This window comes from Chiloscyllium punctatum, chromosome 21 (assembly GCF_047496795.1).
Source record: "Chiloscyllium punctatum isolate Juve2018m chromosome 21, sChiPun1.3, whole genome shotgun sequence".
Classification (NCBI taxonomy): domain Eukaryota; kingdom Metazoa; phylum Chordata; class Chondrichthyes; order Orectolobiformes; family Hemiscylliidae; genus Chiloscyllium; species Chiloscyllium punctatum.
In genome coordinates, this window is record NC_092759.1 from 14,805,239 (window position 1) to 14,828,896 (window position 23,658).

Genomic DNA, 23,658 nt, shown 5'->3' on the forward strand with positions numbered 1-23,658 from the left:
TAGAGAGGGTCAAACACAGGGAGATAGAGAGGGACAAACACAGGGAGATAGAGAGAGAGAGAAGGTCAAAAACAGGGAGACAGAGATAGACAGGGACAAACACAGGGAGGTAGAGAGAGAGAGACAGAGAGTCATACACTGGGAGACAGAGAGAGAGAGAGAGAGGGTCAAGCACAGGGAGAGAGGGAGAGAGAGAGAGAGTGAGAGAGAGAAGGTCAAACACAGGGAGACAGAGAGAGAGATAAAGGGTCAAACACAGGGAGACAGAGACAGAGATAAAGGGTCAAACACAAGGAGACAGGGAGAGTGTGTGTGTGTGAGAGAGAGAGAGAGAGAGAGAGAGAGCAAAACACAGGGAGACAGAGAGAGAGAGAGAGAAGGTCAAACACGGTGAGAGAGAGAGAGAGAAGGTCAAAAACAGGGAGACAGAGATAGACAGGGACAAACACAGGGAGGTAGAGAGAGAGAGACAGAGAGTCATACACTGGGAGACAGAGAGAGAGAGAGAGAGGGTCAAGCACAGGGAGAGAGGGAGAGAGAGAGAGAGTGAGAGAGAGAAGGTCAAACACAGGGAGACAGAGACAGAGATAAAGGGTCAAACACAAGGAGACAGGGAGAGTGTGTGTGTGTGAGAGAGAGAGAGAGAGAGAGAGAGAGAGCAAAACACAGGGAGACAGAGAGAGAGAGAGAGAAGGTCAAACACGGTGAGAGAGAGAGAAGGTCAAAAACAGGGAGACAGAGAGAGGGTCAAACACAAGGAGACAGGGAGAGAGTTCAAACACTGGGAGACAGAGACAGAGATGGTCAAACACAGGGAGATAGAGAGAGACGGTCAAAAACAGGGAGAAAGAGATAGACAGGGTCAAACACAGGGAGATAGAGAGAGAGATAGAGGGTCAAACACAAGGAGAAAGGGAGAGTGTGAGAGAGAGAGAGGCAAACACAGGGAGATAGAGACAGAGAGAACAAAACACAGGGAGACAGAGACGGGAGGGTCGAACACAGGAGACAGAGACAGAGAGAGAGGGTCAAACACTGGGAGACAGAGAGAGAGAGGGTCAAACACAGGGAGACAGAGACAGAGAGGGTCAAACACAGGGAGACAGAGAGAGAGAAGGTCAAACACAGTGAGAGAGAGAGAGAGAGAGAGAGACGGTCAAAAACAGGGAGAAAGAGATAGACAGGGTCAAACACAGGGAGATAGAGAGAGAGAGAGAGAGAGAGAGAGAGAGACGGTCAAAAACAGGGAGAAAGAGATAGACAGGGTCAAACACTGGGAATAGAGAGAGAGAGAGAGAGAGAGTCAAACACAGGGAGACAGAGACAGAGATAGAGGGTCAAACACAAGGAGACAGGGAGAATGTGTGTGTGTGAGAGAGAGAGAGAGCAAAACACAGGGAGACAGAGAGAGAGATAGAGGGTCAAACACAAGGAGAAAGGGAGAGTGTGAGAGAGAGAGAGAGAGAGAGGCAAACACAGGGAGATAGAGACAGAGAAAAAAACACAGGGAGACAGAGACGAGAGGGTCAAACACAGGGAGACAGAGTCAGAGAGAGAGGGTCAAACACTGGGAGACAGAGAGAGAGAGAGGGTCAAACACAGGGAGACAGAGACAGAGAGGGTCAAACACAGAGAGACAGAGAGTGAGAGAGAGTAGGTCAAACACAGGGAGACAGAGAGTGAGGGTCAAACACAGGGAGACAGGGAGAGTTCAAACACTGGGAGATAGAGAGCGGGTCAAATACAGGGAGACAGAGAGAGAGAGAGAGAGAGAGAGAGAGAGAGGGTCAAACACAGGGAGACAGAGAGAGAAGGTCAAACACAGGGAGACAGAGACAGAGAGAGAGGGTCAAGCACAGGGAGACAGGGAGACAGACAGAGAGAGAGAGGGTCAAACAGAGGGTGACAGGGAGAGAGAGAGAAGGTCAAACACAGGGAGACAGAGACAGAGAGAGAGGGTCAAGCACAGGGAGACAGGGAGACAGACAGAGAGAGAGGGTCAAACAGAGGGTGACAGGGAGAGAGAGAGAAGGTCAAACACAGGGAGACAGAGAGAGAGTGAGGGTCAAACACAGCGAGACAGAGTGTGAGGGTCAAACACAAGGAGACAGAGAGAGAGACGGTCAAACACAGAGACATGGACAGAGAGGGTCAAACACAGGGAGACATGGAGAGAGTTCAAACACTGGGAGATGGAGAGAGAGAGAGGGTCCAACACAGGAAGACAGAGAGAGAGAGAGAGAGAGAGAGAGAGAGAGTCAGACAGAGGGAGTCAGAGAGAGAGGGTCAAACACTGGGAGACAGAGACAGAGAGGGTCAAACACAGGGAGATAGAGAGGGACAAACACAGGTAGATAGAGAGAGAGAGAAGGTCAAAAACAGGGAGACAGAGATAGACAGGGTCAAACACAGGGAGGTAGAGAGAGAGACAGAAAGTCAAACACAGGGAGAGAGAGAGAGAGAGAGAGAGAGAGAGAGAGGGTCAAGCACAGGGAGAGAGGGAGAGAGAGAGAGAGAGAGAGAGAGAGAAGGTCAAACACAGGGAGACAGAGACAGAGATAAAGGGTCAAACACAAGGGGACAGGGAGAGTGTGTGTGTGAGAGAGAGAGAGAGAGAGAGAGAGAGAGCAAAACACAGGGAGACAGAGAAAGGGTCAAACACAGGGAGACACAGAGAGAGAGAGAAGGTCAAACACCGTGAGAGAGAGGGAGAGAAGGTCCAAAACAGGGAGACAGAGAGAGGGTCAAATACAAGGAGACAGGGAGAGAGTTCAAACACTGGGAGACAGAGACAGAGATGGTCAAACACAGGGAGATAGAGAGATACGGTCAAAAACAGGGAGAAAGAGATAGACAGGGTCAAACACAGGGAGATAGAGAGAGAGAGAGAGAGAGAGAGTCAAACACAGGGAGACAGAGACAGAGATAGAGGGTCAAACACAACGAGACAGGGAGAATGTGTGTGTGTGAGAGAGAGAGAGAGAGAGCAAAACACAGGGAGACAGAGAGAGAGATAGAGGGTCAAACACAAGGAGAAAGGGAGAGTGTGAGAGAGAGAGAGAGAGAGGCAAACACAGAGAGATAGAGACAGAGAGAACAAAACACAGGGAGACAGAGACAGAGAGGGTCAAACACAGGGAGACAGAGAGAGAGAGGGTCAAACACAGGGAGACATGGACAGAGAGGGTCAAACACAGGGAGACAGAGAGAGAGAGGGTCAAACACAGGGAGACATGGACAGAGAGACGCAAACAAAGGGAGACAGAGAGAGAGGGTCAAACACTGGGAGACAGAGAGAGAGAGGGTCAAACACAGGGAGACAGAGAGTGAGGGTCAAACACAGGGAGACAGAGAGAATGAGAGTCAAACACAGGGAGACAAAGAGAGAGAGAGAGAGGGTCAAACACAGGGAGACAGAGAGAGAGTGAGGGTCAAACACAGGGAGACAGAGTGTGAGGGTCAAACACAAGGAGACAGAGAGAGAGATGGTCAAACACAGAGACATGGACAGAGAGGGTCAAACACAGGGAGACATGGAGAGAGTTCAAACACTGGGAGATGGAGAGAGAGAGAGGGTCCATCACAGGAAGACAGAGAGAGAGGGTCAAACATAGGGAGACCGAAAGAGATAGCTATACGCAGGGAGACAGAGAATGAGGGTCAAACACAGGAAGACAGAGAGAGAGAGAGAGAGAGAGAGAGAGAGTCAGACAGAGGGAGACAGAGAGAGAGGGTCAAACACTGGGAGACAGAGACAGAGAGGGTCAAACACAGGGAGATAGAGAGGGTCAAACACAGGGAGATAGAGAGAGAGAGAAGGTCAAAAACAGGGAGACAGAGATAGACAGGGTCAAACACAGGGAGGTAGAGAGAGAGTGAGAGAGTGTCATACACTGGGAGACAGAGAGAGAGATAGACAGGGTCAAACACAGGGAGATAGAGAGAGAGAGAGAGAGAGAGAGAGAGAGAGACGGTCAAAAACAGGGAGAAAGAGATAGACAGGGTCAAACACAGGGAATAGAGAGAGAGAGAGTCAAACACAGGGAGACAGAGACAGAGATAGAGGGTCAAACACAAGGAGACAGGGAGAGTGTGTGTGTAAGAGAGAGAGAGAGAGAGCAAAACAGGGAGACAGAGAGAGGGTCAAACACAGGGAGACACAGAGAGAGAGAAGGTCAAACACAGTGAGAGAGAGAGAGAGAGACGGTCAAACACAAGGAGACAGAGAGAGAGAGAGGGTCAAACACAGGGAGACAGGGACAGAGAGAGTCAAACACAGAGAGACAGAGAGTGAGAGAGAGTAGGTCAAACACAGGGAGACAGAGAGTGAGGGTCAAACACAGGGAGACAGGGAGAGTTCAAACAATGGGAGATAGAGAGAGGGTCAAATACAGGGAGACAGAGAGAGAGAGAGAGAGAGAGAGAGGGTCAAACACAGGGAGACAGAGAGAGAAGGTCAAACACAGGGAGACAGAGACAGAGAGAGAGGGTCAAGCACAGGGAGACAGGGAGACAGACAGAGAGAGAGGGTCAAACAGAGGGTGACAGGGAGAGAGAGAGAAGGTCAAACACAGGGAGACAGAGAGAGAGTGAGGGTCAAACACAGCGAGACAGAGTGTGAGGGTCAAACACAAGGAGACAGAGAGAGAGACGGTCAAACACAGAGACATGGACAGAGAGGGTCAAACACAGGGAGACATGGAGAGAGTTCAAACACTGGGAGATGGAGAGAGAGAGAGGGTCCAACACAGGAAGACAGAGAGAGAGAGAGAGAGAGAGAGAGAGAGAGAGAGAGAGAGAGTCAGACAGAGGGAGTCAGAGAGAGAGGGTCAAACACTGGGAGACAGAGATAGAGAGGGTCAAACACAGGGAGATAGAGAGGGACAAACACAGGTAGATAGAGAGAGAGAGAAGGTCAAAAACAGGGAGACAGAGATAGACAGGGTCAAACACACGGAGGTAGAGAGAGAGAGACAGAAAGTCAAACACAGGGAGACAGAGAGAGAGAGAGAGAGAGGGTCAAGCACAGGGAGAGAGGGAGAGAGAGAGAGAGAGAAGGTCAAACACAGGGAGACAGAGACAGAGATAAAGGGTCAAACACAAGGGGACAGGGAGAGTGTGTGTGTGAGAGAGAGAGAGAGAGAGAGAGAGAGCAAAACACAGGGAGACAGAGAGAGAGAGAGAAGGTCAAACACAGTGAGAGAGAGAGAGAGAAGGTCAAAAACAGGGAGACAGAGAGAGGGTCAAACACAAGGAGACAGGGAGAGAGTTCAAACACTGGGAGACAGAGACAGAGATGGTCAAACACAGGGAGATAGAGAGAGACGGTCAAAAACAGGGAGAAAGAGATAGACAGGGTCAAACACAGGGAGATAGAGAGAGAGATAGAGGGTCAAACACAATGAGAAAGGGAGAGTGTGAGAGAGAGAGAGGCAAACACAGGGAGATAGAGACGAGAGGGTCAAACACAGGGAGACAGAGTCAGAGAGAGAGGGTCAAACACTGGGAGACAGAGAGAGAGAGAGGGTCAAACACAGGGAGACAGAGACAGAGAGGGTCAAACACAGAGAGACAGAGAGTGAGAGAGAGTAGGTCAAACACAGGGAGACAGAGAGTGAGGGTCAAACACAGGGAGACAGGGAGAGTTCAAACACTGGGAGATAGAGAGCGGGTCAAATACAGGGAGACAGAGAGAGAGAGAGAGAGAGAGAGAGGGTCAAACACAGGGAGACAGAGAGAGAAGGTCAAACACAGGGAGACAGAGACAGAGAGAGAGGGTCAAGCACAGGGAGACAGGGAGACAGACAGAGAGAGAGAGGGTCAAACAGAGGGTGACAGGGAGAGAGAGAGAAGGTCAAACACAGGGAGACAGAGACAGAGAGAGAGGGTCAAGCACAGGGAGACAGGGAGACAGACAGAGAGAGAGGGTCAAACAGAGGGTGACAGGGAGAGAGAGAGAAGGTCAAACACAGGGAGACAGAGAGAGAGTGAGGGTCAAACACAGCGAGACAGAGTGTGAGGGTCAAACACAAGGAGACAGAGAGAGAGACGGTCAAACACAGAGACATGGACAGAGAGGGTCAAACACAGGGAGACATGGAGAGAGTTCAAACACTGGGAGATGGAGAGAGAGAGAGGGTCCAACACAGGAAGACAGAGAGAGAGAGAGAGAGAGAGAGTCAGACAGAGGGAGTCAGAGAGAGAGGGTCAAACACTGGGAGACAGAGACAGAGAGGGTCAAACACAGGGAGATAGAGAGGGACAAACACAGGTAGATAGAGAGAGAGAGAAGGTCAAAAACAGGGAGACAGAGATAGACAGGGTCAAACACAGGGAGGTAGAGAGAGAGACAGAAAGTCAAACACAGGGAGAGAGAGAGAGAGAGAGAGAGAGAGAGAGAGAGGGTCAAGCACAGGGAGAGAGGGAGAGAGAGAGAGAGAGAGAGAGAGAGAAGGTCAAACACAGGGAGACAGAGACAGAGATAAAGGGTCAAACACAAGGGGACAGGGAGAGTGTGTGTGTGAGAGAGAGAGAGAGAGAGAGAGAGAGAGCAAAACACAGGGAGACAGAGAAAGGGTCAAACACAGGGAGACACAGAGAGAGAGAGAAGGTCAAACACCGTGAGAGAGAGGGAGAGAAGGTCCAAAACAGGGAGACAGAGAGAGGGTCAAATACAAGGAGACAGGGAGAGAGTTCAAACACTGGGAGACAGAGACAGAGATGGTCAAACACAGGGAGATAGAGAGATACGGTCAAAAACAGGGAGAAAGAGATAGACAGGGTCAAACACAGGGAGATAGAGAGAGAGAGAGAGAGAGAGAGTCAAACACAGGGAGACAGAGACAGAGATAGAGGGTCAAACACAACGAGACAGGGAGAATGTGTGTGTGTGAGAGAGAGAGAGAGAGAGCAAAACACAGGGAGACAGAGAGAGAGATAGAGGGTCAAACACAAGGAGAAAGGGAGAGTGTGAGAGAGAGAGAGAGAGAGGCAAACACAGAGAGATAGAGACAGAGAGAACAAAACACATGGAGACAGAGACAGAGAGGGTCAAACACAGGGAGACAGAGAGAGAGAGGGTCAAACACAGGGAGACATGGACAGAGAGGGTCAAACACAGGGAGACAGAGAGAGAGAGGGTCAAACACAGGGAGACATGGACAGAGAGACGCAAACAAAGGGAGACAGAGAGAGAGGGTCAAACACTGGGAGACAGAGAGAGAGAGGGTCAAACACAGGGAGACAGAGAGTGAGGGTCAAACACAGGGAGACAGAGAGAATGAGAGTCAAACACAGGGAGACAAAGAGAGAGAGAGAGAGGGTCAAACACAGGGAGACAGAGAGAGAGTGAGGGTCAAACACAGGGAGACAGAGTGTGAGGGTCAAACACAAGGAGACAGAGAGAGAGATGGTCAAACACAGAGACATGGACAGAGAGGGTCAAACACAGGGAGACATGGAGAGAGTTCAAACACTGGGAGATGGAGAGAGAGAGAGGGTCCATCACAGGAAGACAGAGAGAGAGGGTCAAACATAGGGAGACCGAAAGAGATAGCTATACGCAGGGAGACAGAGAATGAGGGTCAAACACAGGAAGACAGAGAGAGAGAGAGAGAGAGAGAGAGAGTCAGACAGAGGGAGACAGAGAGAGAGGGTCAAACACTGGGAGACAGAGACAGAGAGGGTCAAACACAGGGAGATAGAGAGGGTCAAACACAGGGAGATAGAGAGGGACAAACACAGGGAGATAGAGAGAGAGAGAAGGTCAAAAACAGGGAGACAGAGATAGACAGGGTCAAACACAGGGAGGTAGAGAGAGAGTGAGAGAGTGTCATACACTGGGAGACAGAGAGAGAGATAGACAGGGTCAAACACAGGGAGATAGAGAGAGAGAGAGAGAGAGAGAGAGAGAGAGACGGTCAAAAACAGGGAGAAAGAGATAGACAGGGTCAAACACAGGGAATAGAGAGAGAGAGAGTCAAACACAGGGAGACAGAGACAGAGATAGAGGGTCAAACACAAGGAGACAGGGAGAGTGTGTGTGTAAGAGAGAGAGAGAGAGAGCAAAACAGGGAGACAGAGAGAGGGTCAAACACAGGGAGACACAGAGAGAGAGAAGGTCAAACACAGTGAGAGAGAGAGAGAGAGACGGTCAAACACAAGGAGACAGAGAGAGAGAGAGGGTCAAACACAGGGAGACAGGGACAGAGAGAGTCAAACACAGAGAGACAGAGAGTGAGAGAGAGTAGGTCAAACACAGGGAGACAGAGAGTGAGGGTCAAACACAGGGAGACAGGGAGAGTTCAAACAATGGGAGATAGAGAGAGGGTCAAATACAGGGAGACAGAGAGAGAGAGAGAGAGAGAGAGAGGGTCAAACACAGGGAGACAGAGAGAGAAGGTCAAACACAGGGAGACAGAGACAGAGAGAGAGCGTCAAGCACAGGGAGACAGGGAGACAGACAGAGAGAGAGGGTCAAACAGAGGGTGACAGGGAGAGAGAGAGAAGGTCAAACACAGGGAGACAGAGAGAGAGTGAGGGTCAAACACAGCGAGACAGAGTGTGAGGGTCAAACACAAGGAGACAGAGAGAGAGACGGTCAAACACAGAGACATGGACAGAGAGGGTCAAACACAGGGAGACATGGAGAGAGTTCAAACACTGGGAGATGGAGAGAGAGAGAGGGTCCAACACAGGAAGACAGAGAGAGAGAGAGAGAGAGAGAGAGAGAGAGAGAGAGAGAGAGAGAGTCAGACAGAGGGAGTCAGAGAGAGAGGGTCAAACACTGGGAGACAGAGATAGAGAGGGTCAAACACAGGGAGATAGAGAGGGACAAACACAGGTAGATAGAGAGAGAGAGAAGGTCAAAAACAGGGAGACAGAGATAGACAGGGTCAAACACACGGAGGTAGAGAGAGAGAGACAGAAAGTCAAACACAGGGAGACAGAGAGAGAGAGAGAGAGAGAGAGGGTCAAGCACAGGGAGAGAGGGAGAGAGAGAGAGAGAGAAGGTCAAACACAGGGAGACAGAGACAGAGATAAAGGGTCAAACACAAGGGGACAGGGAGAGTGTGTGTGTGAGAGAGAGAGAGAGAGAGAGAGAGAGAGAGCAAAACACAGGGAGACAGAGAGAGAGAGAGAAGGTCAAACACAGTGAGAGAGAGAGAGAGAAGGTCAAAAACAGGGAGACAGAGAGAGGGTCAAACACAAGGAGACAGGGAGAGAGTTCAAACACTGGGAGACAGAGACAGAGATGGTCAAACACAGGGAGATAGAGAGAGACGGTCAAAAACAGGGAGAAAGAGATAGACAGGGTCAAACACAGGGAGATAGAGAGAGAGATAGAGGGTCAAACACAATGAGAAAGGGAGAGTGTGAGAGAGAGAGAGGCAAACACAGGGAGATAGAGACAGAGAGAACAAAACACAGGGAGACAGAGACGAGAGGGTAAAACACAGGAGACAGAGACAGAGAGGGTAAAACACAGGGAGACAGAGAGAGAGAGGGTCAAACACAGGGAGACAGAGAGAGAGAGGGTCAAACACATGGAGACAGAGAGAGAGGGTCAAACACTGGGATGCAGAGAGAGAGAGGGTCAAACACAGTGAGACAGAGAGAGAGAGGGTCAAACACAGGGAGACAGAGAGAGAGGGTCAAACACTGGGATGCAGAGAGAGAGAGGGTCAAACACAGTGAGACAGAGAGAGAGAGGGTCAAACACAGGGAGACAGAGAGAATGAGAGTCAAACACAGGGAGACAGAGAGAGAGAGGGGGTCAAACACAGGGAGACAGAGAGTGAGGGTCAAACACAGGGAGACAGAGACAGAGAGGGTCAAACACAGGGAGACAGAGAGAGAGAGGGTCAAACACAGGGAGACAGAGAGAGAGAGAGAGAGAGAGAGGGTCAAACACAGGGAGACAGAGAGAGAGAGGGTCAAACACAGGGAGACAGAGAAAGAGAGAGAGAGGGTCAAACACAGGGAGACATGGAGAGAGTTCAAACACTGGGAGATGGAGAGAGAGAGAGGGTCCAACACAGGAAGACAGAGAGAGAGAGAGAGAGAGTCAGATTTAGGGAGACAGAGAGAGAGGGTCAAACACTGGGAGACAGAGACAGAGAGGGTCAAACACAGGGAGATAGAGAGGGTCAAACACAGGGAGATAGAGAGGGACAAACACAGGGAGATAGAGAGAGAGAGAAGGTCAAAAACAGGGAGACAGAGATAGACAGGGACAAACACAGGGAGGTAGAGAGAGAGAGACAGAGAGTCATACACTGGGAGACAGAGAGAGAGAGAGAGAGGGTCAAGCACAGGGAGAGAGGGAGAGAGAGAGAGAGTGAGAGAGAGAAGGTCAAACACAGGGAGACAGAGAGAGAGATAAAGGGTCAAACACAGGGAGACAGAGACAGAGATAAAGGGTCAAACACAAGGAGACAGGGAGAGTGTGTGTGTGTGAGAGAGAGAGAGAGAGAGAGAGCAAAACACAGGGAGACAGAGAGAGAGAGAGAGAAGGTCAAACACGGTGAGAGAGAGAGAGAGAAGGTCAAAAACAGGGAGACAGAGATAGACAGGGACAAACACAGGGAGGTAGAGAGAGAGAGACAGAGAGTCATACACTGGGAGACAGAGAGAGAGAGAGAGAGGGTCAAGCACAGGGAGAGAGGGAGAGAGAGAGAGAGTGAGAGAGAGAAGGTCAAACACAGGGAGACAGAGACAGAGATAAAGGGTCAAACACAAGGAGACAGGGAGAGTGTGTGTGTGTGAGAGAGAGAGAGAGAGAGAGAGAGAGCAAAACACAGGGAGACAGAGAGAGAGAGAGAGAAGGTCAAACACGGTGAGAGAGAGAGAAGGTCAAAAACAGGGAGACAGAGAGAGGGTCAAACACAAGGAGACAGGGAGAGAGTTCAAACACTGGGAGACAGAGACAGAGATGGTCAAACACAGGGAGATAGAGAGAGACGGTCAAAAACAGGGAGAAAGAGATAGACAGGGTCAAACACAGGGAGATAGAGAGAGAGATAGAGGGTCAAACACAAGGAGAAAGGGAGAGTGTGAGAGAGAGAGAGGCAAACACAGGGAGATAGAGACAGAGAGAACAAAACACAGGGAGACAGAGACGGGAGGGTCGAACACAGGAGACAGAGACAGAGAGAGAGGGTCAAACACTGGGAGACAGAGAGAGAGAGGGTCAAACACAGGGAGACAGAGACAGAGAGGGTCAAACACAGGGAGACAGAGAGAGAGAAGGTCAAACACAGTGAGAGAGAGAGAGAGAGAGAGAGACGGTCAAAAACAGGGAGAAAGAGATAGACAGGGTCAAACACAGGGAGATAGAGAGAGAGAGAGAGAGAGAGAGAGAGAGACGGTCAAAAACAGGGAGAAAGAGATAGACAGGGTCAAACACTGGGAATAGAGAGAGAGAGAGAGAGAGAGTCAAACACAGGGAGACAGAGACAGAGATAGAGGGTCAAACACAAGGAGACAGGGAGAATGTGTGTGTGTGAGAGAGAGAGAGAGCAAAACACAGGGAGACAGAGAGAGAGATAGAGGGTCAAACACAAGGAGAAAGGGAGAGTGTGAGAGAGAGAGAGAGAGAGAGGCAAACACAGGGAGATAGAGACAGAGAAAAAAACACAGGGAGACAGAGACGAGAGGGTCAAACACAGGGAGACAGAGTCAGAGAGAGAGGGTCAAACACTGGGAGACAGAGAGAGAGAGAGGGTCAAACACAGGGAGACAGAGACAGAGAGGGTCAAACACAGAGAGACAGAGAGTGAGAGAGAGTAGGTCAAACACAGGGAGACAGAGAGTGAGGGTCAAACACAGGGAGACAGGGAGAGTTCAAACACTGGGAGATAGAGAGCGGGTCAAATACAGGGAGACAGAGAGAGAGAGAGAGAGAGAGAGAGAGAGAGGGTCAAACACAGGGAGACAGAGAGAGAAGGTCAAACACAGGGAGACAGAGACAGAGAGAGAGGGTCAAGCACAGGGAGACAGGGAGACAGACAGAGAGAGAGAGGGTCAAACAGAGGGTGACAGGGAGAGAGAGAGAAGGTCAAACACAGGGAGACAGAGACAGAGAGAGAGGGTCAAGCACAGGGAGACAGGGAGACAGACAGAGAGAGAGGGTCAAACAGAGGGTGACAGGGAGAGAGAGAGAAGGTCAAACACAGGGAGACAGAGAGAGAGTGAGGGTCAAACACAGCGAGACAGAGTGTGAGGGTCAAACACAAGGAGACAGAGAGAGAGACGGTCAAACACAGAGACATGGACAGAGAGGGTCAAACACAGGGAGACATGGAGAGAGTTCAAACACTGGGAGATGGAGAGAGAGAGAGGGTCCAACACAGGAAGACAGAGAGAGAGAGAGAGAGAGAGAGAGAGAGAGTCAGACAGAGGGAGTCAGAGAGAGAGGGTCAAACACTGGGAGACAGAGACAGAGAGGGTCAAACACAGGGAGATAGAGAGGGACAAACACAGGTAGATAGAGAGAGAGAGAAGGTCAAAAACAGGGAGACAGAGATAGACAGGGTCAAACACAGGGAGGTAGAGAGAGAGACAGAAAGTCAAACACAGGGAGAGAGAGAGAGAGAGAGAGAGAGAGAGAGAGGGTCAAGCACAGGGAGAGAGGGAGAGAGAGAGAGAGAGAGAGAGAGAGAGAAGGTCAAACACAGGGAGACAGAGACAGAGATAAAGGGTCAAACACAAGGGGACAGGGAGAGTGTGTGTGTGAGAGAGAGAGAGAGAGAGAGAGAGAGAGCAAAACACAGGGAGACAGAGAAAGGGTCAAACACAGGGAGACACAGAGAGAGAGAGAAGGTCAAACACCGTGAGAGAGAGGGAGAGAAGGTCCAAAACAGGGAGACAGAGAGAGGGTCAAATACAAGGAGACAGGGAGAGAGTTCAAACACTGGGAGACAGAGACAGAGATGGTCAAACACAGGGAGATAGAGAGATACGGTCAAAAACAGGGAGAAAGAGATAGACAGGGTCAAACACAGGGAGATAGAGAGAGAGAGAGAGAGAGAGAGTCAAACACAGGGAGACAGAGACAGAGATAGAGGGTCAAACACAACGAGACAGGGAGAATGTGTGTGTGTGAGAGAGAGAGAGAGAGAGCAAAACACAGGGAGACAGAGAGAGAGATAGAGGGTCAAACACAAGGAGAAAGGGAGAGTGTGAGAGAGAGAGAGAGAGAGGCAAACACAGAGAGATAGAGACAGAGAGAACAAAACACAGGGAGACAGAGACAGAGAGGGTCAAACACAGGGAGACAGAGAGAGAGAGGGTCAAACACAGGGAGACATGGACAGAGAGGGTCAAACACAGGGAGACAGAGAGAGAGAGGGTCAAACACAGGGAGACATGGACAGAGAGACGCAAACAAAGGGAGACAGAGAGAGAGGGTCAAACACTGGGAGACAGAGAGAGAGAGGGTCAAACACAGGGAGACAGAGAGTGAGGGTCAAACACAGGGAGACAGAGAGAGAGAGGGTCAAACACAGGGAGACAGAGAGAGAGAGAGAGAAGGTCAAACACAGGGAGACAGAGAGAGAGAGGGTCAAACATAGGGAGACAGAGAGAGAGAGAGAGAGAAGGTCAAACACAGGGAGACAGAGAGAGAGAGGGTCAAGCACAGGGAGACAGAGAGTGAGGGTCAAACACAGGGAGACAGAGAGTGCGAGAGAGAAGGTCAAACACAGGGAGACAGAGAGAGAGAGAGAAGGTCAAACAAAGGGAGACAGAGAGAGAGAGGGTCAAACACAGGGAGACAGAGAGTGAGGGTCAAACACAGGGAGACAGAGAGAGAGAGGGTCAAACAGAGAGAGAGAGAGAGAAGGTCAAACACAGGGAGACAGAGAGAGGGTCAAACACAGGGAGATAGAGAGAGAGAGAGAGAGAAGGTCAAACACAGGGAGACAGAGACAGAGAGAACAAAACACAGGGAGATAGAGAGTGAGGCTCAAAAACAGGGAGATAGTGTGAGAGAGAGAGGGTCAAACACAGGGAGACAGAGAGAGAGAGGGTCAAACACAGAGGGACAGAGAGTGAGAGAGAGTAGGTCAAACACAGGGAGACAGAGAGTGAGGGTCAAACACAGGGAGATAGTGAGATAGAGAGAGGGTCAAACAAAGGGAGACAGAGAGAGAGAGGGTCAAACACAGGTAGACAGTGAGTGAGGGTCAAACACAGGGAGACAGAGACAGAGAGGGTCAAACACAGGGAGACAGAGAGAGAGAGAGGGTCAAACACAGGGAGACAGAGAGCGAGGGTCAAACACAGGGAGTCAGAGAGAGAGAGAGGGTCAAACACAGGGAGACAGAGAGAGAGACAGGGTCAAACACAGGGAGACAGAGAGAGAGAGAGGGTCAAACACAGGGAGACAGAGAGAGTGAGGGTCAAACACAGGGAGACAGAGAGAATGAGAGTCAAACACAGGGAGACAGAGAGAGAGAGAGAGGGTCAAACACAGGGAGACAGAGAGAGAGAGAGAGAGAGAAGGTCAAACACAGGGAGACAGAGAGAGAGAGGGTCAAACACAGGGAGACAGAGAGAGTGAGGGTCAAACACAGGGAGATCGTGAGAGAGAGAAGGTCAAACAAAGGGAGACAGAGACAGAGAGGGTCAAATACAGAGGGACAGAGACAGAGAGAGGGTTAAACACAGAGGGACAGAGACAGAGAGGGTCAAACACAGGGAAACAGAGGCAAAGAAGGTCAAACACAGGGAGACAGAGAGTGAGGGTCAAACACAGGGAGACAAAGAGAGAGAGAGGTTCAAACACAGGGAGACATGGGCAGAGAGGGTCAAACACAGGGAGACAGAGAGAGAGGGTCAAACACAGCGAGACAGAGAGAAAAGGTCAAACACAGGAAGACAGAGTCATAGAGGGTCAACACAGGGAGACAGAGGCAGAGAGGGTCAAACACAGGGAGACAGAGAGAGAGGGTCTAACACAGAGAGACAGAGAGAGAGGGTCAAACACAGGGAGACAGAGAGAGAGAGAGAGGGTCAAACACAGGGAGACAGAGAGAGAGGGTCAAACACAGGGAGATAGAGAGAGAGAGAGAGAGAGTCAAACACAGGGAGACAGTGGGAGAAGGTCAAACAGTGAAAGGGAGTAACACTCAAACATAGAGGAAAGAGAGGAAGAAGGTCAAACATAAGGGAGACAGAAAGAGAGAGAGAGAGAGCAAGAGAGAAGGATAGGAGAGAGTGAGAATGCTAAACATTGGTGGGAGAGAGTGAATGTCTAACAGATCCAAGGGAATCCATTCACAGACATGTCTGAAAAGAGAATCTGCAGCAGCAGTAGAGGCTGGAATGAGGAGCACTAGAGGGTGGACTTCTCAAAATGTTCCCAAAGGGGGAACTGATAGGTTCGTGCAGAAGAAATGTTTTGGAGGGTTATTGTAGGGAAGTGGGATAAATGGAGAGTAATTGAGAGAGTGAGTGGAAGAAGAGGCATTGTGGGCTGAATAGCCCCCCGTTCCCCATGCTTGGAGCTGATAAGTAAAGGAATTAACACCGAGCAGCTGCAGATGGTTCTCCGATACTGCTGTAGCTGTGTTCCAGTGAAATCTCACTTCATAGAAAATCGCTAAATAGAAATAACGGGGCCTATTGGAGAAGGGGGTGAGGGGCAGACCAGCAGAAAATATTACTCACGGTCGGTCAAAACCCACCCAAATGTCTAATGCTAAGTGTAGCACAGCCTATTTATTAAAGGAGCCCAAGTAAATTTAACACAGTACATTTTAAAAGAAACGCAGGAAAGCTGCTCTCTGTCCAGTACCTCCCACAGGAAGTAGATCTGTCAGCAGCACTCCTAAGACACAGGAGTGGAAGTAAGGCCATTCGGCCCATCGAGTCCACTCCGCCATTCAATCATGGCTGATGGGCACTTCAACTCCACTTACCCGCATTCTCCCCGTAGCCCTTAATTCCCTGGTTTCGGCACGCACATCAGCGCAAGCACAGAATGAAGTGCATAAACTGATCCCTTCCGGAAATGCGGTCTTGCCAATGGAGCTGAATGCTCTTTGGAATACCGTTCCGTAATTCTTCAGCGACGGGATAGCCAAATCATGTGGCCGGAAGGCGCCATTATCCCAGAACTACCCGTACAAAGTGCCGGACGGTGAGTGGACGGTTACTCACCAGCAACGCCAAGGAAACGGTCATGGCGAATGCACAGCCGCTCATTCCAGCCAATCCCAGCAGGTGGAGTGTCCGACGTCCCATCCTCTCCACCAGGAATAACTACCCAGCAGGAAAAACAGGGAGACAGCTTCAGTTCAAATCCTGGAGGCCTTTCCAGACTCTAACCAGAGAACAGGTCACTGCACTGAGGGTGGGAGCAGGGGAACCATAGTTCACAGCGGGAACCCAAATTAATGTTCCCTCCCTCAGTCCCAGGATCACTGTGTAGTACAATGTTCACAGCATGGCATTAGGTACAGAGTGAAGCACACTCTACACGCTTGGTAAATCTATCTCTACTCTTTAAAACTGAAAATAAACCACTCTCCACATTAATCCCGATCCAATACACCCCCCGCCCAGCAGAGAGGCACAGTGGCTCAGTGGTTAGCACTGCTGCCACACAGCGCCAGGGACCTGGGTTTGATTCCAGTCTCGCGTGACTGTCTGTGTGGAGCTTGCACATTTTGTCAGGCGGCTCTGGTTTCTTCCCACAGCCCAAAGAGGGGCAGGTTAGGTGGGTGGGCATTTTTTCCAGGAATGTGCAGGTTAGGTGGATTATCGACAGATGTGTGGGTTAGGTGGATTGGTCATATTATCGAGATATGTACAGGTTAGATGGATTGGTCATGTTGTCCAGTGAAAGTGCACGTTCGGTGGATTACCGAGAGATTTGCAGGTTAGGTGGATCATCCAGGGGATGTGTAGGTTCGGTGGATTGGTCATCCTGTCCAGGGAATGTGCAGGTTCGGTGGATTGGTCATCCTGTCCAGGGGATGTGTAGGTTCGGTGGATTGGTCATCGTGACCAGGGGATGTGCAGGTTCGGTGGGTTGGTCATCCTGTCCAGGGAATGTGCAGGTTCGGTGGATTGGTCATCCTGTCCAGGGATGTGCAGGTTCGGTGGATTGGTCATCCTGCCCAGGGGATGTGTAGGTTCGGTGGATTGGTCATCCTGTCCAGGGGATGTGTAGGTTCGGTGGATTGGTCATCCTGTCCAGGGGATGTGTAGGTTCGGTGGATTGGTCATCCTGTCCAGGGGATGTGTAGGTTCGGTGGATTGGTCATCCTGTCCAGGGGATGTGAAGGTTCGGTGGATTGGTCATCCTGTCCAGGGGATGTGTAGGTTCGGTAGATTGGTCATCCCGTCCAGGGGATGTGCAGGTTAGGTGGATTGGTCATCCTGTCCAGGGGATGTGCAGGTTAAGTGGATTGGTCATCCTGTCCAGGGGATGTGCAGGTTCGGTGGATTGGTCATCCTGTCCAGGGGATGTGCAGGTTCGGTGGATTGGTCATCCTGTCCAGGGGATGTGCAGGTTAGGTGGATTGGTCATCCTGTCCAGGGGATGTGCAGGTTAGGTGGATTGGTCATCCTGTCCAGGGGATGTGCAGGTTCGGTGGATTGGTCATCCTGTCCAGGGGATGTGTAGGTTCGGTGGATTGGTCATCCTGTCCAGGGGATGTGCAGGTTCGGTGGATTGGTCATCCTGTAAAGGGGATGTGCAGGTTCGGTGGATTGGTCATCCTGTCCAGGGGATGTGCAGGTTAGGTTGATTGGTCATCCTGTCCAGGGGATGTGCAGGTTCGGTGGGTTGGTCATCCTGTCCAGGGATGTGCAGGTTCGGTGGATTGGTCATCCTGCCCAGGGGATGTGCAGGTTAGGTGGATTGGTCATCCTGTCCAGGGGATGTGCAGGTTCGGTGGATTGGTCATCCTGTCCAGGGGATGTGCAGGTTCGGTGGATTGGTCATCCTGTCCAGGGGATGTGCAGGTTAGGTGGATTGGTCATCCTGTCCAGGGGATGTGCAGGTTCGGTGGATTGGTCATCCTGTCCAGGGGATGTGCAGGTTCGGTGGATTGGTCATCCTGTAAAGGGGATGTGCAGGTTCGGTGGATTGGTCATCCTGTCCAGGGGATGTGCAGGTTCGGTGGATTGGTCATCCTGCCCAGGGGATGTGTAGGTTCGGTAGATTGGTCATCCTGCCCAGGGGATGTGTAGGTTAGGTGGATTGGTCATCCTGTAAAGGGGATGTGCAGGTTAGGTGGATTGGTCATCCTGTCCAGGGGATGTGCAGGTTCGGTGGATTGGTCATCCTGCCCAGGGGATGTGCAGGTTAGGTGGATTGGTCATCCTGTCCAGGGGATGTGCAGGTTAAGTGGATTGGTCATCCTGTCCAGTGATGTGCAGGTTAAGTGGATTGGTCATCCTGTCCAGGGGATGTGTAGGTTCGGTGGATTGGTCATCCTGTCCAGGGGATGTGCAGGTTCGGTGGATTGGTCATCCTGTCCAGGGGATGTGCAGGTTCGGTGGATTGGTCATCCTGTCCAGGGGATGTGCAGGTTCGGTGGATTGGTCATCCTGTCCAGGGGATGTGCAGGTTCGGTGGATTGGTCATCCTGTCCAGGGGATGTGCAGGTTCGGTGGATTGGTCATCCTGTCCAGGGAATGTGCAGGTTAAGTGGATTGGTCATCCTGTCCAGTGATGTGCAGGTTAAGTGGATTGGTCATCCTGTCCAGTGATGTGCAGGTTAAGTGGATTGGTCATCCTGTCCAGGGAATGTGCAGGTTAAGTGGATTGGTCATCCTGTCCAGTGATGTGCAGGTTCGATGGATTAGTCATCCTGTCCAGGGGATGTGCAGGTTCGATGGATTAGTCATCCTGTCCAGGGGATGTGCAGGTTAGGTGGATTGGTCATCCTGTAAAGGGGATGTGCAGGTTCGATGGATAGGTCATCCTGTCCAGGGGATGTGCATGATTCGTCATCCTGTCCAGGGGATGTACAGGTTAGGTGGATTGGTCATCCTGTCCAGTGATGTGCAGGTTCGATGGATTAGTCATCCTGTCCAGGGGATGTGCAGGTTCGATGGATTGGTCATCCTGTCCAGTGATGTGCAGGTTCGGTGGATTGGTCATCCTGTCCAGTGATGTGCAGGTTCGGTGGATAGGTCATCCTGTCCAGGGGATGTGCATGATTCGTCATCCTGTCCAGGGGATGTACAAGTTAGGTGGATTGGTCAACCTGTCCAGGGGATGTGAAGGTTCGGTAGATTGGTCATCCTGTCCAGGGGATGTGTACGTTCGGTGGATTGGTCATCCTGTCCAGGGGATGTGTAGGTTCGGTGGATTGGTCATCCTGTAAAGGGGATGTGCAGGTTAGGTGGATTGGTCATCCTGTCCAGGGGATGTGCAGGTTAGGTGGATTGGTCATCCTGTCCAGGGGATGTGCAGGTTTGGTGGATTGGTCATCCTGTCCAGGGGATGTGCAGGTTAGGTGGATTGGTCATCCTGTAAAGGGGATGTGCAGGTTAGGTGGATTGGTCATCCTGTCCAGGGGATGTGTAGGTTCGGTGGATTGGTCATCCTGTAAAGGGGATGTGCAGGTTAGGTGGATTGGTCATCCTGTCCAGGGGATGTGCAGGTTAGGTGGATTGGTCATCCTGTCCAGGGGATGTGCAGGTTAGGTGGATTGGTCATCCTGTCCAGGGGATGTGCAGGTTCCGTGGATTGGTCATCCTGTCCAGGGGATGTGCAGGTTCCGTGGATTGGTCATCCTGTCCAGGGGATGTGTAGGTTCGGTGGATTGGTCATCCTGTAAAGGGGATGTGTAGGTTCGGTGGATTGGTCATCCTGTAAAGGGGATGTGCAGGTTCGGTGGATTGGTCATCCTGTCCAGGGGATGTGCAGGTTCGGTGGATTGGTCATCCTGCCCAGGGGATGTGCAGGTTAGGTGGATTGGTCATCCTGTCCAGGGGATGTGCAGGTTCGGTGGATTGGTCATCCTGTCCAGGGAATGTGCAGGTTAAGTGGATTGGTCATCCTGTCCAGGGGATGTGCAGGTTAGGTGGATTGGTCATCCTGTCCAGGGGATGTGCAGGTTAGGTGGATTGGTCAACCTGTCCAGGGGATGTGCAGGTTCGGTGGATTGGTCATCCTGTCCAGGGAATGTGTAGGTTCGGTGGATTGGTCATCCTGTCCAGGGATGTGCAGGTTCGGTGGATTGGTCATCCTGTCCAGGGGATGTGTAGGTTCGGTGGATTGGTCATCCTGTCCAGGGGATGTGCAGGTTCGGTGGATTGGTCATCCTGTCCAGGGGATGTGTAGGTTCGGTGGATTGGTCATCCTGTCCAGGGGATGTGCAGGTTCGGTGGATTGGTCATCCTGTCCAGGGGATGTGCAGGTTCGGTGGGTTGGTCATCCTGTCCAGGGGATGTGTACGTTCGATGGATTGGTCATCCTGTCCAGTGATGTGCAGGTTCTGTGGATTGGTCATCCTGTCCAGGGGATGTGCAGGTTAGGTGGATTGGTCATCCTGTCCAGTGATGTGCAGGTTCGGTGGATTGGTCATCCTGTCCAGGGGATGTGCAGGTTCGGTGGATTGGTCATCCTGTCCAGGGGGTGTGCAGGTTCGGTGGATTGGTCATCCTGTCCAGGGGATGTGCAGGTTCGGTGGATTGGTCATCCTGTCCAGGGGATGTGCAGGTTCGGTGGATTGGTCATCCTGTCCAGGGAATGTACAGGTTCAGTGGATTGGTCATCCTGTCCAGGGGATGTGTACGTTCGATGGATTGGTCATCCTGTCCAGTGATGTGCAGGTTCTGTGGATTGGTCATCCTGTCCAGGGGATGTGCAGATTAGGTGGATTGGTCATCCTGTCCAGTGATGTGCAGGTTCGATGGATTGGTCATCCTGTCCAGGGGATGTGCAGGTTCGATGGATAGGTCATCCTGTCCAGGGGATGTGCATGATTCGTCATCCTGTCCAGGGGATGTACAGGTTAGGTGGATTGGTCAACCTGTCCAGGGGATGTGAAGGTTCGGTAGATTGGTCATCCTGTCCAGGGGATGTGTACGTTCGGTGGATTGGTCATCCTGTCCAGGGGATGTGCAGGTTCGGTGGATTGGTCATCCTGTCCAGGGGATGTGCAGGTTCGATGGATTAGTCATCCTGTCCAGGGGATGTGCAGGTTAGGTGGATTGGTCATCCTGTCCAGGGGATGTGCAGGTTAGGTGGATTGGTCATCCTGTCCAGGGGATGTGTACGTTCGATGGATTGGTCATCCTGTCCAGGGGATGTGCAGGTTCGGTGGATTGGTCATCCTGTCCAGGGGATGTGCAGGTTAGGTGGATTGGTCATCCTGTCCAGGGGATGTGTACGTTCGATGGATTGGTCATCCTGTCCAGGGGATGTGCAGGTTCGGTGGATTGGTCATCCTGTCCAGTGATGTGCAGGTTCGGTGGATAGGTCATCCTGTCCAGGGGATGTGCAGGATTGGTCATGTTGTCCAGGGAATGTGCAGGTTAAGTGGATTGGTCATCCTGTCCAGTGATGTGCAGGTTCGGTGGATAGGTCATCCTGTCCAGGGGATGTGCAGGATTGGTCATGTTGTCCAGGGAATGTGCAGGTTAAGTGGATTGGTCATCCTGTCCAGGGGATGTGTACGTTCGATGGATTGGTCATCCTGTCCAGGGGATGTGCAGGTTCGGTGGATTGGTCATCCTGTCCAGGGGATGTGCAGGTTCGATGGATTGGTCATCCTGTCCAGGGAATGTGCAGGTTCGATGGATTGGTCATCCTGTCCAGGGGATGTGCAGGTTCGATGGATTGGTCATCCTGTAAAGGGGATGTGCAGGTTCGGTGGATTGGTCATCCTGTCCAGGGGATGTGCAGGTTAGGTGGTTTAGCTGTGGTAAGTGCTGGGTTACGGGGCAAGAGTGAGGGGCTGGGGCTGGATGGGATGCTCTTCAGATGATTGGTGCAGACCTGATGGGCCGGATGGATTCTAAGGTTCAATATCCCTGCTGTCCTGGGCAATAGTTATCACCAAACTGCTGTAAATTCAGATGGTCATTAACGCATTGTCGTTTGCGTGACCTTGCTGGGTACGATGAGCTGCAGTGACCACTACCTTCCCACCCTGGGGCAGAAAGCGCTGCGTCAGTGAAAAGCCTTCGGGTTTGTGCCGAGAGGGGCACAGGAAGGCAAGTCTAGGCAAGAAGACAGCCCTCTGCTCCCTCTTGCCTCCACCCCCCACCAGGTCCCAGGATTGAATGGAATGTCATTTCAGAAAGTCCCAGTTCAGGGCTGATGTTGGCCACTATGGGGTGTTCTCCACAGAGTCAGTAGCACCTCGGATACTCACAGAGACCACCGTGAAAGCAGTGTTGATAATCCCAACACCAATGGTGATGTAGACCGGCTGCTGGATGCCCATACCAATGAAGATGCTGGTCGAGTAATAAAAGACCTTGTGGGAGAAAGAGAGAGGTGATAAAGATAGGCATTAATCATTTGATTAAAATCATTTGGTGATTCAAAGAACATAAGATGATCAGCAAGAGAAGCGGGAAAAAGCCATTCAGCCCTTCAATGGTTGACCCGATTCTGGCCTTGAATCCACCAAATATTCTTTGACTTACTTGTCAATCAGAGATCGGTCTCTCTCAGCCTTGATGACCCAGCTTCACTGGGGAAGACTGTTGCCAATGACCCTCTGACAGACAGCATTTATCTTCACCTTCGGCCTACGTTATTTTTCAACCACCCATGGCACATTGGGGATCAGCCCATGGCTCATTCAGGAACAACCCATGCAGCGGTTCAAGAAAGCAGCTCACCGCCACCAAATCAAGGGGCAACTAGGGACGGGCAGTGAAGGCAATGTCACCCACGTCTTGTGAATGAATAATAAAAAGAATCTGCCCAGGAGAAGCAAGGTCCTCTCAGTATCCAGCCTGGGCATCCCGTCAATAATCTCGCTTCTCTTACCCGGTCACTTATTGCTCAAAGAATAGAGTATAAAAGTAGGGAGGAGTTGCTGCCACTGCACTAGGCATTAACGGGACTGCACCTGGAGAATGGTGCACAGTTTTGATGTCTGAACTGAAGAGGGGTGTAGTTGCATTAGAGACAGTGCAGAGGAGGTTCACTAGATTGCTTCCAGAGGTGAGGGAGTTGTCCTGTGAGAGACGTTAGATTAGATTACTTTACAGTGTGGAAACAGGCCCTTCGGCCCAACAAGTCCACACTGACCCGCCGAAGCGTATACCACCCATACCCCTACATTTACCCCTTACCTAACACTACAGACAATTTAGCATGGCCAATTCACTCTAACCTGCACCGCTTTGGACTGTGGGAGGAAACCGGAGCACCCGGAGGAAACCCACGCAGACACGGGGAGAACATGTAAACTCCACACACTCAGTCGCCTGAGGCGGGAATTGAACCCGGGTCTCCGGCGCTGTGAGGCAGCAGTGCTAACCGCCGTGCCACCATGCCGCCCACAATGAGCAGTTTAGGCCTATCCTCTCGGGAGTTCAGAATAATGCGAGCGGGCATAATTGAGGGAAGTGAGATGCTGAAGGGGATTGAGAAAGGAGATGGAGAGAGGAGGTTTCCTCTTGTGGGGCAATTTGGAACAGGAGGTTTCAGGATAAGGAAATGAGGAGGAA

The 23,658-nt window shown here is 51.3% G+C and overlaps 1 protein-coding gene across 1 annotated transcript in view; it reads right to left on the reverse strand.

Annotated features, from left to right (window-relative positions):
• LOC140492585 (solute carrier family 2, facilitated glucose transporter member 4-like) overlaps nucleotides 1–23,658 on the reverse strand; it is a 156,315-nt gene that overhangs the window by 85,240 nt on the left and 47,417 nt on the right. The window contains exons 8-9 of the mRNA XM_072591567.1: nucleotides 22,347–22,451; nucleotides 16,165–16,266 (exon numbers count right to left, since the gene is read on the reverse strand). Of these exons, the coding sequence (XP_072447668.1) occupies nucleotides 16,165–16,266; nucleotides 22,347–22,451 (207 nt within the window). The remainder of the gene's footprint in view (nucleotides 1–16,164; nucleotides 16,267–22,346; nucleotides 22,452–23,658) is intronic.